General features: G+C 39.7%; 1 protein-coding gene across 5 annotated transcripts; it reads right to left on the bottom strand.

Annotated features, from left to right (window-relative positions):
- Positions 1-599: 599 nt before the first annotated feature.
- Positions 600-19,485, bottom strand: ADAL (adenosine deaminase like). Of its 5 annotated transcripts, XR_005295211.2 has the most exons (11): positions 19,347-19,485; positions 14,958-15,088; positions 13,349-13,409; positions 12,392-12,479; positions 11,145-11,226; positions 7,993-8,119; positions 6,584-6,664; positions 4,989-5,124; positions 4,317-4,406; positions 3,502-3,602; positions 2,056-2,111 (listed from the first exon to the last, which is right to left on the bottom strand). XR_005295211.2 is itself a non-coding variant. In XM_038418506.2 (10 exons), exons 1-10 carry the CDS (start codon positions 19,404-19,406, stop codon positions 1,917-1,919), a joined length of 1,062 nt encoding a protein of 353 aa, XP_038274434.1. In that variant the 5' UTR covers positions 19,407-19,485; the 3' UTR covers positions 600-1,916. The 5 variants fall into 5 exon arrangements, 4 of the variants coding, with proteins under 4 accessions (XP_038274434.1, XP_038274437.1, XP_038274435.1 ...); XM_038418506.2 differs by lacking the exon at positions 4,317-4,406 and having other exon boundaries at positions 600-2,111; XM_038418509.2 differs by lacking the exons at positions 4,317-4,406; positions 19,347-19,485 and adding an exon at positions 18,212-18,363 and having other exon boundaries at positions 600-2,111.
- Between the last annotated feature and the right edge of the window lie 295 nt (positions 19,486-19,780).

Genomic DNA, 19,780 nt, shown 5'->3' with positions numbered 1-19,780 from the left:
CAGGACAGCTCGTTCTATACAGAGCAGACGTCACAAAGCTGTGGTTGTTTCTTATGTCCAGCTGCTGCTAGGATGTCACATAACTGATTGTCTGAACTGACTTCTTTGCACACGAGAGGTTTAAGTATTCTCAGGAGAAAAGAACTCTCCCTCTACTGGGTCACTCATTAGGCTTCATTCTAAATGACATAGCTGAGAAAGCTCATCCTGCCACATAAGCATTCTAACTCTATCTCCAGTTTTTATCATCAAACCTTTTTCCAATTGGCTCAGCCACAACAGCAAGCTTCCCTGACATCCAGAGACCAAGGACTGGGACCCTATTACTAGGCTTGTGGAATTTGAGCACATCACAAATATTTGGAGGCACGGTATTAGCCATCCCCATGACTGCTGCAAGATCTCCCCCTCCTAAAAAGATTTGTAAGGGCCCAATTGTCCGAGCACCTGGCAGCATCTGGCAGAGTAGAAGTGACAATGACTGTTGACAGAGGCAACACATAACCCATATTAGTAGCCTTGTTACAAGATACAAAAAAAAAATCATTACCAATGACAGTTCTCATGAGCCAACAAAACCTTGAAATCGCATAGCCAGCGACTCATCAAACAGATTGCCTTTATAACTTCAGAACATTCAGTATGGTCTACTTTCATTAGCATTGCAAAAAATGCAGTCTGTCATAGGCCATTAATAGTCTGGTCTCCTGAAACTCAGACAGCAGAGGGATTGCCTGAAGTAATAGGACCAAAGTTCTACATGGTGGAATCTCTTTCCTACTTTATGAAGTGAAATCCCAATTCCTAGTACAATTACCTAAATACTCACAAAACACAGTCTCTTAAGTGATATAGGGGCCACATATGGCAAGATTGTGTTCTCAGTGATACTTCTGCGAAGGGTGACAGATCTATCAATGCATAAATTAATAATACTGACAAAAACCACATCTCATTTCTCAAACTAAGGAGCTCCCTATGGTGTCAAAACAGATATGGTATCACTTAGTATAAGGAAAGCATCCCTTATAAATGATACAACTTCACATAATTTGCTGCAGAATTTACATGCCTCCAATCTACAAATTCTGAGCAAAAACAAAAGTAGTGGTTTTAGAAACACACAGCAACAAAAAAGCTATTTTTTGTTTTAAAAAAAAAATGGAAAGAAATTAAATTGTCAAAGAATTGTAAAAACAAAACCCCATAAACATGTCACATGGGTTGAATTTGTTTTTAGAATTTTTTTCTGCTTGCCAGTGTAATACAGGGACACCGTAACACACTGTTAATTCTGAGTGTGTCGATAGTGTAGTTCAGTTTGATTGTGTCAGCGTATTCATTAAACTACCCACAGAAAGCTTTGGTCAGACATCTATATCAGCAGAAACAATTCTAATATGTCTCTTAACTGAGTGTGAAGATCTTATTGACAAGTATTTTTTTCTCCCTGAGATTGTTCATATCTTTCTACTCCATCAGCCTACTTAAGATTGATATAGAAAAACATATACATACTGCTTAGCACATTGTTGCTATGTGTGTATTATGTTCTTTTCCTACTCAACTTTATTTTGTTACGATTGTTCCAATATTTGTGATATTTTAACATATTTCAGCAAAAAGTAATTAAAAAATTAGTTTCTCTACAGTGAATATGGTATTTAGTACATGAAAAATCTTGAATTTTACTCACTGACAGACTTTTTCCAGACAAAGTGTGGAAAGGAACTTCTCTCTCATCCTGGTTAAATAAGGGTCTGTTCCTGTAGCCCTTAATTCATATAAACAGAGGCTGCAGGACTGGGTCCTATGGTTGTATAAAAATTAAAAAGGGCAAAGACAGAATCTCTTAGGCAGCTCATCCTTATTAACTGACTTAGTATATTCAGTTTTCATCTATTTATAACTATAGTTCAATTACTTAGTAGACTTGGTTTCAGTTTATGCCACTGTTCCCTTAGCTTCAATTTTACACTGTCTGAAGCAAAGATATAGTTGATTGATTCATAGGAGAGGTCCCATATCTGTGATGGCGTCAGATTAAATGTTTTAGCAACCAGCTGGTATTCCTGAGACAGATCTGTTGCAAAGACACCTTTATCGTCAGTCTGGAGGGGGGTAAACAAACAAAAAAATAATCATTCAGTATGTCCAGCTTTGCAAAATAGGAAATTAATTTACAATCAGTTTCACCCTATTGTATTTCACAGTTTACTGCAGCTAGTACTTATTCTATCTTTTAAGTAAGTACTAACAGATGGAATAAATACTAGCTGCAGTAAACTGAAATACAGTAGGGTAAAACTGGTTGAAAATGAATATTAATACATCTCATCCAAAAATATCATATGCTGAACAAAGAAAGCTAAGTGAAAGAACAGTTCATTTCTAAAAATATATGATGTCTATAAAAACAGCCAGAGTCTTTGTGCTTTATTCTATGTCTCTACTACAAATGGAGCACCCTCTCCAAACTAATCCATAAAGCTGCTCCTACTGCTCCTCCTCAAGACCCACTTCTACCATGATGCCTACAGAGAAGTGATAATGGCTAGACAGAAGGTCTGTGGCGATTGCTGGCACTTTATATTTCAAAACAATTCTGATGATTCAGAACCATCAAGTTATTCACATGTGTAACTTATGTAAATGTGTGACCATACAACTGTTAATCTTTCCCCTTCCCTATTCCGCCCCCGCCCTCCACTTACTAGCTGCACCTTGTCTTATATTAGAGTATTTATCATCAGGATAGGGTCTGTGTCATCCTGTACGACACTGCTTAGCGCAATGGGGCCCTGACTTCGATTATGGTCCTTGGCTGCTATCATAATACAAATGATAAATAATAACAATTAGATAAGTGTTGCCAGTTAAATGTTCAAGTTAGGATCATTTACAGACTAAATTGGTCTCTGCTCCCTAATCCAGGGCTCTTGTGTGGGTTATGAACCATGTGAGGAAGAGAAGTCCCTAAATTTACCTTACTTAACTTAGCCAATGTGATGTTTTTATAGATGCTGACAATAGGAGCTGAGGTGCTTGGCATCTCACGGGATCAGGACTAATTACCTACAGGAGGGGTCCCATATTTTCCTCTGAATGCAACAAACATATTTGAAATTACAAGGAAATAATAATTACAAGAAATCACAATTTAAAAATACAAATATAGGGGCTAAGATATTCAAATGCAATGTTCCCTGGTTCATACCAAAACCTATATAGACCCCAAATTTTATGTAAATCAGACTTTTAATCTACTGGGATTTGCTTCTTCAATAAAAATTAGAAGTTTAATTTTCCTAGATTTTTACTATAAATTTCTCCCTAAACAGGGTATCAGATTTCTTATAAGTGAGGTCAGAGAAAGTCCTTGTCCAGTTGGCTCTTGAATAGATAGTAACAGGTATGTTACTAACTTGGCTCCAGTGATTCAGTTTTCATGTTCTGTATGGTCAGCATCTAAATGAATTCTGTACAATCAAAATGGCTTACACAAAGTGCAGTAGGGTGGCCAATGTTGTACCAGTATCCAAAATGGTGTTTGTCACAGGAAGGTACAGTCTGACTTTTGAAGTTTGACGTCATGCAAAGTTCTAAGTGATAAAAGGAAAAACTCTGAATTAAAAGAAAAAAACAAGGATATGTACAGAACCAAAAATATGATCTTTGGGTAGACTAATGGACACATTTCAATCCATAGCTAAATAGTTCAGTGTTACCTGTTTTTTCTTTTTTGATTTTTTTAAATGTGTAGTGATTCACAACATATACAATATATTGTATATGCCAGCTAAAAACATATTCAAACACGGGACCAAAATGTTCATGTGTGCGCACATGAAAATACCTGGATTTATACAGTCAAATGGATGGTTAAGTGCACAGTTCACTGGTTGTGCGCCCAGTTTGAAGAGTTTTGCCCCTATGCTCAGCGTTTTGCCCATTTGCTCACGGTTTAGCTGATAGCCATATTTGGGGTCGGGAAGGAATTTTCCTCCAGGGCAGACTGGAAGAGGCCCTGGAGGTTTTTCGCCTTCCTCTGTAGCATAGGGCACGGGTCACTTGCTGGAGGATTCTCTGCTCCTTGAAGTCTTTAAACCACGATTTGAGGACTTCAATAGCTCAGACATAAGTGAGGTTTTTTTGCAGGAGTGGGTGGGTGAGATTCTGTGGCCTGCATTGTGCAGGAGGTCAGACTAGATGATCATAATGGTCCCTTCTGACCTTAGTATCTATGAATCTAAAACTGGTGCACACGCACAGACACCACATGCACTGCCCAACAGGGTTATGTTTTGGTTTTCTACCTTCATCTGAGGCATCCACTATTGGCCACTGCCAGAGGCATGATATCAGTCTGGACAGATCAATGCTCCAGTATCACAATTCTTATGTCCCTATGTATTTGAAGCAGATATAAAACTTTGAACAGTCTACACAGATGCCACTAAATCCTTTTACATCGCCTTAAAAGAAAATTTCACTACACAAATTACTAAGCTGTAGTTTATTGATATTAATCATGTGGCAACAGATGTAAATACATGGCAATTTTGTACTATTTTAATGTTCCAGGTCTCTGTTTCCTGTTGCCGTTTTTCCACTATCTGTTGATTCTACATCAAGGACTGGCATTAAACTGCTAAGAAGCACCACTATTGAGAATAGTGTATGACAACGTGCATGTATATTGAAATATATGCATATAAAATACCTAGACATTTAATTAATGGCACTCAGTAAAAATGTTTAAAAATATTCTATGAGCAATGTTATTTTAAATGAAAAGCAGAAACATCAGTAAAACACCATATATATCAGTTATTTTCTCACCATATCCATATATTTCCACATCACAAATAACTTTCCATATTTATTTCTGGGAGATATAAATCTACTTAGACTTACTGAATCATTTGCAAGATACAATGTATCAAAGCCTGAGGGCTACCAAGCAATTTTCTTATCTTCTTGCTTACCTATAGGTATGCGATTCTGTCTAACAAGCTGCACAAGGTCCTCTGAACCTGCTGTAGAGCTGAGAAATGTACCATGTCCAATTCTGTCTGGAGGCAAGCCAAGAAGAATTTTGGTCTCCTCTTCTTTATTTGGGATCTAAAACAGAATACACCCCACCATGCACAGAGTCTGTAACGGCACTATACTGCAGCTGAATAATCAAAGTCCTACATCAGCCCCAGATCAGAGCTGGGCTCTGGGTTTTTGTATTTGTATATTTTATCAACAAAGAAAATGAAAAATAAGTGTGTGTGTTAATTAGTATTAGTTATTATGCTTTGGAGAAGGAAGAGATGCAGGAACTGGAAGATGGAAGTGCACTCATTGGAAAACGGATAAAAGGACAGATTACATTAGTTATTTGCACTTCTGAAATACTTTTGATTGGAGGACCTCAATTTTCTTTAAAACCTTAATGAAATAAGCCTCAACTACCTTGTGAAGGAAGGTTACAGTTATCTTCAATGTACAAATGGATAAACTGACTGCAGAACAGAGAAGTTACACAATAAGACAGAGGCAGAAAAAAGAAGGCGAGGCACTCGGAAGCACTTTTTCAGAGCACTGCACAAGAGTTAAATGCAAAAAACTCATTACTAATATCAGCCTTCATTTCCTAAAGGCACTATTTCTTTCAGAAATTAGAAGGTTTTCATTATTCATCAGGCCTGCTAAATCAAACTCTAGGTGGATCTTCAATGTTAGAGATCATACTCCAAATTATCCTCGTCTCACATACAAAAACAGCTAAAAATGTCAACAGAACTACTCATGTGAGTAAAACAGGTGCATAACAAGATCTACTATATGATATTCCAGATATACTTCAGGTAGGGGACAATGTATCAGTTAATATATGTGTAAATTTCAAATACATACTTATACTTCTGAAATATATAATACAATAAATTACAGCCAATAGTTCCTCCAATAATCCTTAATGAGCAAGGCTTAGTCATGCTCTTGAATCAGGGTTTTCCCTATGACACTGAGGTCCTATTTGTTTCCATAATTTAATAAATCATGTAAGGACCTTGCAGATTTAAAGGCAGAGTATGTTATGTTACTGGCATTCCTTCTGTGCTTCTCAGCATTTATTGTATTATACCATTTACTGCATTGATCTATCCAAAATTAATATAGAATTCAAAACTGACAATAGCACCATTGAAACATTTCTTGTGACATCAGAAAATCACAGGAGTGGAGCCTGCATGGTTCTCTGGTGGCCTGTAACATCCCTAGAAAGGTAGGAGAGATTTAGTAAAGGTTACTTGACTAAGTTGGTTAGGTGGTTGGGTTTTGATTCTTTGGGGGGGTTTTCCCTTCAAAATACATACATACATATACACACACACACACACACACACACACAGACACAGAGAGTGTTTACTTTAAAGCATTCTCTTTCCTAACCCCATATCTTCAAAATGCCATAAACTAGCATTACTTTGGCCTGAAAAACTGAAAATCCACAGACGTTACTTTTAGTTACAATAGGTTTTTAATTAAAGGAGGCTGCAGAAAAAAGTTAGCGCAAACATTAAGAATTTACCTCTGAAAGATGCAATGCCAGTTTCAGTCCTGCCTTTTTTGCTTCGAAAAGGGGTTCAAAAAAATCTTTGCCATGTCCTGCCTTGAAGAAAAATCCAAACAAAAATGCATGATTAATCAGGAGGTATTTTTATTCAAACCTTTCCAATTATACAATCATAATGAAGTTTCAGATTATTAATATAATTAATTCAAAAGCAGTTAATTTTAATCATTTTTCTTTTGCTATCCCATATAATCAAATATAGTAAATCGATTTTTTTCACCTCAATTTGAGAACTATATTCTTCAACCTCTTTTCTTTTCTTTATAACAGCAGCATATTAGGTGCTTATATTTTATGTCTACATGACCCTGCAGTTCAGACTATGGGATGTGAACTGTAGTGCACACTGGCATGTTGCACTGTAACCCATCAAGTGAATGCTGAGGGTGCAAACTAAAAGACACCTACTACAATTCACACCCCCATAGATCAAACCGTGGAGCCTTGTAAACCAGCTTTAGCTCTCATTTTGTGTCTATTCTCAGTACTCAATATGCCTTCACCCCAATCAATCTGATACAATCAGAGCAATGTAGTAGTAGATGCTTTCCTGGGCTCAGAAGTTGCTTTTAAGTTCCCTTTTTTGATAGTTGTGTGTCATTTTGTACATTTTCAACTTTTTGTTAGACAGCTGTTATCTTCACACCATGAATATGAGCAAGGCATTTACCTAAGAACCAGCAAGTTTACTGACTAACTATATAGGGGAAACAGTGAAACTGACTACAGACAAATTGCTATTAAATGTACAAGTAAACAGTGAGATAATAAAGAGAAATGTATTTCCCTAAGCATTTTCAGTTCAGCAAATGTTACTAGTAACAACACATCAGTGTGTTTATTTTAGTTGATGGTGTCCTTTACATAAAGGGCAGTTGTTAAGAACCAAAACAACTTTCTGTCCAACCCCCTCAACTCCTTCATACATTCCGAAGTCAAGTAAAATGACTAAAAATAGGAAGATAGGATTTGCCAGGCAAGAACCATAATTCCAAGTACTACTTTGACTACTACTACCTGTTCTTCTGTCCTTAGATTGTGTACCGCCTTCTGTGTTTGAAAAACACCTTACACAACATTGTGGGTACTACTTAAAAGAAATTATATAATAATGTAGCAACAACATTCTGCCTTCAGTGTTGGCCAGTATCTGGTACTTCAGACGAAGGCAAAAGCACTCCAAAATGCATTTATACCCATTTATACAATATTTTAGACGGGGGGAAATAATTGTTCCTAACCCTTGCTGTGAACAGTTAATGCCCCCAAAGGAAAATTATCCAAAGTACTAAGAGTAAAAATAAAATTTGATACTATAATCACTACAATGATAAAAGTATCCATCTTCAAGGAAAATAACTTACGGTGGGATCACCACTGAGGTCAAGCCCTACCACAATCCCATCGGTGGAAAGGAGGAACTCTTCAGCAAGTTTAACAGTTTGCTTGGCCACAATAGGTCCACCTCTTCTATCTATTGCTATTAAAAACCTAGAATAGAGATGTACACCTTACATTAAATTTGAACAGTGATAGCAGGTGATTGACAAAGAAACAATCTATTACTAGCAAAAGCAACACTGCACTCAACTTAAACAGAAATTGCTTCTTTTGTCACAACTGTTATCGTAAAGCTCTGATGGCAAGTAACAGGGTAATTATGCGTGTACAGAGAAGCACACAACAATACCAGTGCACCATGCTGTTATCACAGCGGTTGAATGACACATCTCTAATGCCCACATGCATACCCGCTCCAATTCCAGCATTACATTCATGGCATCTCTCTTCCAGCCATACTGGCTCCATTCTAGAGGCAAAAATGTAACACTGAAACAAAAGATTTGACTTATATAGCTGAACATAAGGAGCTAGAACTCAACCCTCACTTGAGATAAACTGATTTTCTTTCATTTTCTTGTAATAATTTTATTGACATGGTTTGGTTCTTCCTTTTTCATAAAACCAAAACAACTTTTTCCAGGCCCTGGGAAAGGAAAGATCTGGTAAGCTGTATCTCCAGAGAAGGACCTCTAAATACTTTTTAAAAAACATACATCATCTCACATAAGACACAGCAAAGAGTTCTCCTGTCCTCTGGACAGGCAACATCCTTCCAGCCACTGCCTATACTGGCATCATGTCCCAGTCTGGCTACTAGCCTGCACACCAAAGTTCTAACTTTCATATATCAACTCTTTCTCTGAAGCTACTACCAATGCTGTTTTCTGGATTACCCAGCAAGACCTGCCGGCTCAGACAATTCAGCCCCTCCCTTCCACAAAGAGCTTAGAATTTTACCTCTGCAACACCCTACATCTCAAGAACAGGCAACACATATTAAGGCCAATCTATAAGATACTAAGGAACCTCCTAACTGGCTGTACAAATGCTGACAACTGTGACATAGTATTATATTGTTATGATGTAATGTATACAAATGATACATGTATCTTAATTCACATTTATATCTAGTTTGTTATTATTACACCTCTACTATTAAGAGGCGCAATATATTTTGCCAGAAAAACCAAAAAAACTTTATGATCCAAATTTTCAAAGGCAATATGTAGCAAACAGAAAAATTTTGGAGTGCAAAAAGTTAACTGTGTTCACACATAAGTGAGCCTGTGGGGGATGCAATTACTCATTCAGCCTGCACAATGTGGATTTCTGCGGGTGCACCACTGCAACCCTCTTTGAAAAGGTAGCCCTATATCTTAGATAGTTTACAGAAGGCCCACAAAAGAAGTCAAGAACTAAGAACAACTTCTCAGAGCAGATTTTCGTTTCTTGCAAAAATTAATTTTATAGTTCCCACAGAGGAAATCTGGATCCCTAACTAGTGGCTGTTTATCTTCTTTGGGTTTCCCACCATTTAGTTATCAAGTTTCCAACTTACAAACAATTCTGAGAGGTTTTAATAAACTCATTTTGTTATTGGTTCACGTCTTTTGAGTTTCGCTTTGATTTTTCAATTCTCAAAAACAAGTGAAACTCAGAAGAAAATTGTACATGGTAACCAGTGCTCCTGCATAGAGCTACACAGGTGCTGTCTGCGCAGTGTGTGTTTTTTCCTACATCAACTTCACTGGGGTGGGTTGGTCATTTTAAAATAATTTAAACTTTTTAAAAATTGTCCAATATATTTGTAGTTTTTATTTGTTTATGGTTGATAGTTTTCTGTTTGTTGATTTTTTGTTTGTCGGTGCTTTTTGTTTGTTTCATAGAGAAACAAAACTGCCCAAGGTTTGTACATGATAAAAGTCTGACAGGTCATTTCACAGTAAAAGCAGCTTTCCAAGAGGATCAAAGTAAGCATGTTAGTAAAACAACAGTTCAATGTTCACCAATTAGTCAAACAAACAGTCAGTGATTGCAGAACTCTCATTGTGATTACTGTATTATTTCGAAGAAAATCACTAAAATTCCAAAACAGAGGGGAAGACACATATTATATCTATATTGGTGATTATTAGGTTCACTTTTGATAGCTGGTTTAAAAGTCAAGTTTATATTATCTGTTAAATTACTAATAGAAACTGCAGTGTCTTTCTAAGGTCTGATCTACACGGTGTCATTGTACCAGTATAACTAATTTGGTAGTGGGTTGATTTTTTTAACCAAACTAGTTAAACCAGTACAACCCTTCATCTGGATACAGTTATGCGAGTAAAATGCTGCCCTATACCCATGTAGTACACCTCTACCCCAATATAACACGGTCCTCAGGAGCCAAAAAAATCTTACCGCGTTATAGGTGAAATCGCGTTATATCGAACTTGCTTTGGCCTCGAGCATTTCCATTATTAATAGTCAGAAAATCATTTTTGTTAGAACTAACATGGTGTATGCAGTAAATAAATCTGTTCTACAATGGTTAAATTGCATCTCCTTTTTTTAATTACAACAATTATTTTATAAGCTTACTTAAAAGATACAGTGTATTAACAACACAGGTACTAAACGCTGCTAAATGCAACCATGTGGGCTAGGTTTCATCATACATCAATCGTTTGATCTACGTGTATCTTGTTTGATCTTTCCTATGCTTAGGAAAATGCAAACCTCACATAAAATATCAGAAAACGCTTTTAATTACACATCTTTACAAACTGTTGTAAAAAAAGGATTTTGGTATTTTAGCAAATAGGAGCATGGGCCACTTTGTCACTTAGCCAACTACGTTATATATAGATTGTTAAGTAATACGAACTGTTAACTATTAAATAGTTTGAAAGCATTTTGGAGATGGGAGTTTTTTTACTTATAGAAAAGGTTAAAATGAAGCTAAAAAAGGTAATCAAGTTTTAGAGACACTGATAAAATGGTAAATACCTTTCTTATTTAAGAGGCACCCCTTAAAATTTTTTTAATTTTTAAAAAAACTTTAAAAAGTCAAAAATCATCTGGTTTCTATATAAAATTCCTCCCCAGCATTCATGATCCGTAAACTTTGGCCAAGCACCAGGTTCATAACAAAATCCCAGATCAGAAGATTTTCACGTTATTTTACCTGACATCTATATCCAAATCCTCCTCTTTACACTGTTTTATTCCTTCAAGTACAGCTTCCACATATGTCCTTTTGGTCATGCCTATAAAACACACACACACCAGCATAAGCACACCTGATCTGAGTAGATATAAGTGGACTGATTATAAAAAGTTACGTTTGATAAAATCCTAGACTGACCATGAAAATATTTTTCATTTTACCTTTTCCCCCCATTTTACTCTTTGATCTTATATTTTATTTGCACTTTGGGATGGTAGTTTCATTTTCCACCTTGATTTTATTCTGTGATTTTACATTTTGTATAGGACTGGTTTTACCAACAAATGTAATTTTACTTTGAGGCCTCCCTTTGGATTTTGTTTGCTCTGACTTTGTGGAGAAAACAAAAATAACTTTACAGAAGAGTCTAACAATAGGGTTTCCTGATGCACCACTGAAATATTTGTTTAAAAACAATAAAAAGATTAAGAGAAATAAGAAAGAAAATGTATCAGCTATTACAAGAAACAAAATTACAGTAAGGCTATGTCTCCACTACAGCCTATGTCACCATAATTTATGTCACTCTGGGGTACGAATAAAATACCCCCAGAGTGACGTAAGTTACACTGACATAAGCACTTGTGTGCACAGCACTATGTCGGCAGGAGAGCTTCTCCTGCTGACACAGCTTCTGTTGTTCGCAGAGGTGGTTTTATTATGCCGACAGGAGAGCTCAAATAGAATAAGAAATCAGACTAAACTGAATAGCCTAAATTTATCACTGGATAGTAAAGCTGTGACAGGAAAGAATTTGGCTCAATTCTCCCCCACCCCCCACAAAATCTTACTAAAAGGAAAATTTTATCCACATTATCGTTTTCATTATTCAGTTCACTGCAAATAATTATATTTATAACATTGAACATACATATGTACGTGTATTTTTTTATTTATATTTTTATATAAATATATGGGTTGGGGAAAAAAGTCACCCATGGAGCAATTCCACTGGTTTCAAAGAAATTACATGAGGAATTTACCACTATATGAAAGATTTGACAGTGGGACATGCACTGATTTGTTTCTAAATCAGTCACATTTACTGAAACAATTGAATTTCAAAAGTGATTCCAGCAGTTATTTACATGTCAGTCATAATTCACTAGGTACTATCCAAACCATATTGTTAATATTAACTTTATAATGTGAGAGGTTCTATAATATAATCTGGAATACTAATTAAAAGACAGAACACTTTGTACCAGTGCCATTTTCTTCTCTAGGTGTGCTCCTTAACTCCAGATACTTGACCCCATCTGCAGCAAATTCTTTAATAACATCTTTAGTTACCTGGTTAAAAACAGCATATACAATATTTTGAAATTAAAGATTTATAATTTGTTACACTGGATGACTCAAAGATAAAAGACATGCATGTAAGCTTTCAGTGTGAAACATGGAAATACAGTTACATAATATTAATAGGAGTTGTTGTTTAAATCCCATGGTTTTACATTTACATTTCTGTCCAGTTTTATCAGGGTATCAAAGCTGCTCTGGCCAATGGGGATTTCAGTGGCAATGTGCTGAAACAGTACATCCCTCCACTGCCCTACCAATGGCAATGACCTCTTTCTTGGCAATCCTGACCACTTAGAGGGTTGTACTGGCTGCCTGAAATCCCTTCTGGAGAGGAAAGGTTCACAACACTTTGCACCACTCTGCACCCTCAGATACGCTTTCCCACCAGCAAATCTCCCTCTCTGTGCTGGACCCAGAAGTGAACATAATACAGCTCTAGTAAGGAACTCTGCATATACTTGAGACAAAGTAGTATTAGGAGACTCTGCTAAATTAGAGCATAGGTAAATACGAATGGATATCACATTCTTAACTGATTATCAGTTCAGTCATCTGAGAGCAAAGACTGACTTCCAATATTGGTAGCGCACTGCTCTGAAGAAAAAAAAAATGAAAATGTCAGTTACGTAGAATCTGACATTTCTAAATTCTCACTTTTTACAGAAATATTTTTTACATACCATTGACTGTAATGTATTACTGAATCTCTGAGCTCAATAATTTACAGTCAGCTCCATCTGGCATTTACACATTAGGCACAGATACAAGTGCAATAACTTTTCTTGCTACCTTTGCAAGAAGTTGTTTTTGAAAGAGAAATGCTCTGATTTTTTAAAACAAAGCCTTGTACAACTTACCAGTAATATATCTTCGGTCCTATTGGTAATCTGATGAATGATATTAAACATCTGAAAACATCTACAACAAAAAAGTTAAAAGGCTAAGCATATAGAAGTATGCTGGTGCGTTGAGCATTCCCACTTGGAAACCCATACCTGAATAATATGTATTCACTGGCTTTGTTGCAGCACAGACTGAATCATCATAATTGTCCTTTCTGGCCTTAAAAATTATTCATTCAGTAGTGATTAAATGTAGAGCAGAGGAGGGGTATGGGGTGTATGGGGGGCTCAGGGAAAGGGATTGGGGTTCAGGAGGGGGATAAATGTAGAGCATGTAGAGTGTAAAGCATTTACTAAGAATCTTTGTTTGCCTATGTGTGTTATATTCACACCCAACTAGGAAATCTTCCAAGACTGGATTTTCTCTAAAGAGCCCAGGCTCTCTGTAAATATTTTCAATCATCTGATTAAAAGGAAAACAAAATTAATAAGAAAGATAACAAGGGATACATGTTCAGTTTGCACACAAGTAAGAAGTGACTTCACAGATTTAAGAATTGAAAAAACTATCTTCTCCTAAGGATATTTTTAAAAAGTAATTTTCGTAATGATTTTATGTTAAAATTTGATGAAATTACATTTACAAATTACAAAAAAAACAAAACCCAAAACCTTCAATTTTAATTATGTTTTCTACAGCCACACAGTGCAAGCTTACAGATTCTACTGGTTTCAATGTATTCATAAAGGACTTGCGGGGGAGGGGGAGTGGGGAGAATTAAGGTTGTAATTTATAGATCGGAGTGGGCAAACTATGGCCTGCAGGCCAGATCCGGCCCCTCAGGGCTTTGGATCTGGCCCGCGGGATTGCCCCACATGGTGCCACAGGCCCCGCGCCACTCTCAGAAGCAGCCGGCACCATGTCCCTGGGGCCCTGGGGAGGGTGGGCACGCAGAGGGCTCAGTGCGTAGCTCTTGCCTCCAGTCACCGCCCCCCGCAGCTCCGATTGACCGGGAACGGGGAACCGCGGCCAATAGGAGCTTTGGGGGAGGTACCTGGAGGCGTGGCAAGGGCAGCGCGCGGAGCCCTCTGCCCCCCCTCCCCCAGGGGCTGCGCAGGGACGTGGTGCTGGCCGCTCCCCAGAGTGGCACCGCATGGGGCCAGGGCAAGTAGGCAAGGAGCCTGCCCTGGCCCAGGTGAACACCGCTGTCACCACTGGGCTGGAGCCCAAACCCCTCTTGCACCCCACCCTCCAACTCCCTGCCCGCACCTTGTACCCCTCCTGCACCCCAACTCCCTGCCCTGAGCCCCCTGCTGCACCCTGAGCCGCCTGCACCCCAACCCCCTGCCCTGAGCTCCCTCCCACAGTCCACACCCCTCCTGCACCCCTGCCCTGAGCCCCCTCCTGAATCCCAACCCCCTTCCTTGAGCCCCCCCATATACCCCATACCCCTCCTCTGCTCCAATCCCTTGCCCTGAGTCCGTTCCTGCACACTGCACCCCCTCCCACACCTCGCACTCCCTCCCGTACCCCAACCCTCTGCCCTGGCCCTGCATACAATTTCCCCACCAAGATGTGGCCCTCAGCCCAAAAAGTTTGCACACCCCTGTTATAGATACTCACTCTTCTAAAGTCCTTTTCTTCCCCTTGTCAATCATTATCATTCCATTATGGATTTGAAGATACGGTTTCTGGGCCACAAGTTTTTTCATAGTAACAGAACTGACGGAGCCATTCAAATGGGCATGAAGCTCCTAAGTTATAAACAAATCAAGAGGAGTGGAGGGTATATTTAATTTCAATTAGATTTCAGGGGATATTTTCTTTTATGTTGTATTGCTATTTTATTAGAAGGTTGAAAATAAAAGATTTCCCGACCAACCCTCTCTCTGCATTTGGCAAATAATGACTATTTTGACTTGGGTTTCTATATGCCGGTGCCCCAAATGAGATTGTCTTATTTACTTCTCATTGGGAGCATTAGCAGTGATATCAGCAAGAATGTAGGTGCCACTGTGAAGAGTGTTAAAGTCTCAGTTAATTACTGTAGTGGCACACCTTGCGGGGTGGAAGGAAAACAGATCTTACTTTTTAAGATTTAAAAATAATTTAGAACATGAGCACTATTCCTTACTCAATTTTATAACAGGTCAAATCTGGGCCTAAATTGGTTCATAGTCTTTTTAATTAGACTAAAAAAGCAGCATTTTTTCGACCCAGACATATTCTTCCTTTTCTCTTAAGAGCACATAAAAGCAAAGTGAGCCCTCACTTCCCTCTATAAAAAGAAAACAGAATTAGCAATTGAACTGCACTCCTTGAATTTAGAACTCACGACTTGTTCCAGCCTCTCTCTTGAACCCAGTCATCCTTTACTCAGCTCCGCACTTCATTAAGCATCACCCTCATCTCTGTCCCTTCTCACAATCTTGTTGCCCGTCATTTGGAATAGTCTTCTTGTGTCACTCCATCTTACTTCAAAATGTGTCTACAAAATACCTAGCTTGTCCCACACATCTTCACTCTCCTGCCCCTCCCCTTTTGGCATCTGTTTTTATTAGAGCAAAAATTGGCAAAATGTTTTCACCACAATGATTGACTGATAAATATGATGAAATTTTTACTACCGCTGTAAAATACTTTAATATAATACTAAATGTACAATAAAACATAGAAAGGGTGATTGTCAGAAGTGCTGAGCAACCACAAGTCCAATTCATGGGAGCTCTGGCTACTTACCACTTCTGGAAATCAAGTCCAGAAACTCTAATTCTAGTAAAAGGCATGCCTGTTTCACATACCATGCCAATTAAACTCCTTGCAGAATTCACTATGAGAATCTGCCACCCACAAAAAGACAAGACTCTTTGCAAGGATGCCTTCAAAATACCTTTTTTCAATGGAAGCATCAAAATGTAGAGAAAGTGTCAATATCCGTTTTGGATCATGCACCTGTGACAATTTTAATGAATAAACACTCAAACAGTAGACGTGAAATTTGTTGTACATGACTCCAGAATTGTTGAGCTGATAAGAGTTCCAGGAACGTATAGCAATCATAGCAGGAATGTGCCAGACCACACCCTTTAGAATGTAGCAAAAACTGTTATCAGAATCAGACTTATAGAGGTGGCCTCAGGGAAAAAAAATAAAAGCAAAAAAAGAAATATGTTGATTTGCTTGCAACAGACCTTGAAAAATAATTGAACGGAGTCAGGTTATACAAAAATTTTAAACATTTTATCGGTGGTGGAAATCAATTGAGTACTTTTGGACAAATAAACATGACGAAATGGATTGTATTACTGCCTGTTAGGAACGCAGGAGCTGTTTGCTTGAACCTTTTCCTTGATAAATGGGCAGAAATTCCTTTTGTTCAAATACACCGCCAATAAAGACCTACAGCTTATCAGTTTTGTCCTCATCCTCAACTTGCAATTATGCTTTTAGTAACTGTACAATACATTTGATCTGTAGGCTGCGCTTACGGTGGTTCCTGTAAAAAGTGTCACAGCACACTATTACTAAAAATGCTTACTTTCTCATTTTATCATATAATTATAAATCAATTGGAAAATAAATATTGTACTTACATTTCAGTGCATAGTATATAGAGCAATATAAACAAGTCATTTCATAGAATCATAAAATATGAGGGTTGGAAGGGACCTCAGGAGGTAATCTAGTCCAACCCCCTGCTCAAAGCAGAACCAATCCCCAACTAAATCATTCCAGCCAGGGCTTTCTCAAGCCTGACCTTAAAAACCTCAAAGGAAGGAGATTCCACCACCTCCCTAGGTAACCCATTCCAGTGCTTCACCACCCTCCTAGTGAAAAAGTTTTTCCTAATATCCAACCTAAACCTCCCTCACTGCAACTTGAGACCATTACTCTTTGTTCTGTCATCTGCTACCATTGAGAACAGTCTAGATCCGTCCTCTTTGGAACCACCTTTCAGATAGCTGAAAGGAGCTATCAAATCCCCCCTCATTCTTCTCTTCTGCAGAATGAACAATCCCAGTTCCCCCAGCCTCTCCTCATAAGTCATGTGTTCCAGTCCCCTAATCATTTTTGTTGCCCTCCGCTGGACGTTTTCCAATTTTTTCCACATCCTTCTTGTAGTGTGGGGCCCAAAACTGGACACACTACTCCAGATGAGGCCTCACCAATGTCGAATAGAGGGGAACGATTACGTCCCTCGATCTGCTGGCAATGCCCCTACTTATACAGCCCAAAATGCCATTGGCCTTCTTGGCAACAAGGGCACACTGTTGACTCATATCCAGCTTCTCGTCCACTGTAACTCCTAGGTCCTTTTCTGCAGAACTGCTGCCTAGCCATTCGGTCCTAGTCTGTAGCGGTGCATGGGATTCTTCCGTCCTAAGTGCAGGACTCTGCACTTGTCCTTGTTGAACCTCATCAGATTTCTTTTGGCCCAATCCTTCTAATTTGTCTACGGCCCTCTGTATCCTATCCCTACCCTCCAGCGTATCTACCTCTCCTCCCAGTTTAGTGTCATCTGCAAACTTGCTGAGGGTGCAATCCACGCCATCCTCCAGATCATTAATGAAGATATTGAACAAAAGCGGCCCCAGGACCAACCCTTGGGGCACTCCACTTGATACTGGCTGCCAACTAGACATGGAGCCATTGATCACTACCCATTGAGTCCAACTATCTAACCAGCTTTCTATCCACCTTGTAGTCCATTTTCTGTTTGACATTTTATTTTGTACTGACTTCACTAGTGCTTTTTAGGTAGGCTGTTGTAAAACTAGGCAAATACCTAGATGAGTTAATGTACCAGGCCCTGGAAGACCTCTGCATCCCCAGGGAACCACTTCACCTACAGGGAAAAGGGTGAATGAACAGCTCACCCTGTAAAAGTGGCAGGAGAAGCGACTCCACAGCAGAGCTGCAATAGTTCACTTGTGTAAAACATGCAGTGAGCACAGTCAACAGAGACCCCCAAGGATCTGTATGCTGGTGCTCAGAAGATACGGCACCATCGCGGGGGCTGAGCTCCTCTTCTCCCACCCCAATTCTGTTGCGAGCGACCAGAGGCAAAGAGGACAAATTTACTCCTACAGGCACAAGAGTTGCCAGAGTGAAGCAGACTACACACAGTCCAAATAAAGATGGGAAACACTCACATTGTAGAAGAATCGAATGGTCAATGCGAGTCATTTTTTTTCTTAAAGGCAGTACAAATAGCCCCACCTTTAAAGAAAAGTGTTCAGTGCAATGTGGCAGCCTGGGTTCAGGAAAACAACTATGGAAACCAAAAAAGGCTTCAGCCCTTAATCTGTATGTCTACTCAATTGCAATCTCTCTACAGAGCTCCCAGCACAAGAACCAAAAATCAGCTGGCTGATTTTCTGGGGTGCCTGCCTCTCCTCAAACGTAGGTGCTTTACAAATGAGATTTTACATGAGCAGGGCTACTGCCCAAGCCACTCTGTGGATGAACTCTCACTGCTCACCCACCCCAGTTAGAAGAAAGGTGAATTGCAGCCCCAGCCCAATGTAGCATTGAAGCTGTCAAACCCTATTTCAGGGGTTCTCAAATTGGGGATCGGGACCCCTCAGAGGGTCGGAAGGTTATTATGGAAGGGGGGCTCGCGAGCTGTCAGCCTCCACCCTAAACCCCGCTTCATCTCCAGCATTTAAAATGGTGTTAAATATAAAAAGTGTTTTACTTTATAAGGGCGGGGGAGGGGGGTCACACTCAGAGGCTTCCTGTGTGAAAGGGGTCACCAGTACAAAAGTTTGAGAACCCCTGCCGTGCAAGTGGGGAGGGACATAAAGGATGCATAAAGTGGGCTGTTGGCCTATCATCACTGCACACAGCCCAGCGCATTCCCCAGCTAGGGCAGCGAGTAGGCAGCACTGGAGAGACTCAGGCAGCTGCACGGGAAGAACCAGCCCAGCCACGGGGAACGTGGAGAAAGGGGAGGTGGCCCGGCCCCCGCGGGAAGAACGCCCGACCCTGGGGACATGACGCAGCTCTCACCACTTTAGGAAGCTCCCTGTAAAAGCGCAGCTGCCGCTCCCCATCCGCGACGGACGCCATATTGTCTGCCCGGCCGAGGGAAGACGTCACGTGGCTGCGTCACTGCGGCAGACAGCGTCGCTTCCCCCCACCCCCCCTGCACCGGGCCCCGGGGGCAGCGCGCGCATCCCAGCCCTCAGCTGCTTTCCACAAGCGTCCAGCCCCCTCCTCCCCCGCACGGGCGACAGCAGCAGGCTTCTCCCTGAGGCTCCTGCACCTAGGCTGGGGTTGGCAGGGCTTTTGCCACGATGTCGATTTGCTTTATAGCCAATATACCAGGCACTGAAGTGAACTGAGCTCCTCCCCCGAGCGGGTGGGCATGACTGCTTACATCCCTGACAGCTCTGTGCCACAACACAACCTTCTGCTCCACGAGGACGAGGGGACACCCTAGA

Source organism: Dermochelys coriacea, chromosome 10 (genome assembly GCF_009764565.3).
Source record: "Dermochelys coriacea isolate rDerCor1 chromosome 10, rDerCor1.pri.v4, whole genome shotgun sequence".
Classification (NCBI taxonomy): domain Eukaryota; kingdom Metazoa; phylum Chordata; order Testudines; family Dermochelyidae; genus Dermochelys; species Dermochelys coriacea.
Note: the sequence above shows the minus strand (reverse complement) of the source record. Positions and strands in the feature narration are given on the sequence as shown.

Bases quoted from the DNA above. Each gene is read 5' to 3' on its own strand.
- ADAL (XM_038418506.2), bottom strand. From the start codon at position 19,406: ATGGCGTCCGTCGCGGATGGGGAGCGGCAGCTGCGCTTTTACAGGGAG. The intron at 11,227-12,391 runs GTACAAAGTGTT...TGTGTTTTATAG, and splicing joins TAGAGAAGAAAATGGCACTG to GCATGACCAAAAGGACATAT. The intron at 2,112-3,501 runs GTAAGCCATTTT...ACCCCCCTCCAG, and splicing joins GCCACCCTACTGCACTTTGT to ACTGACGATAAAGGTGTCTT.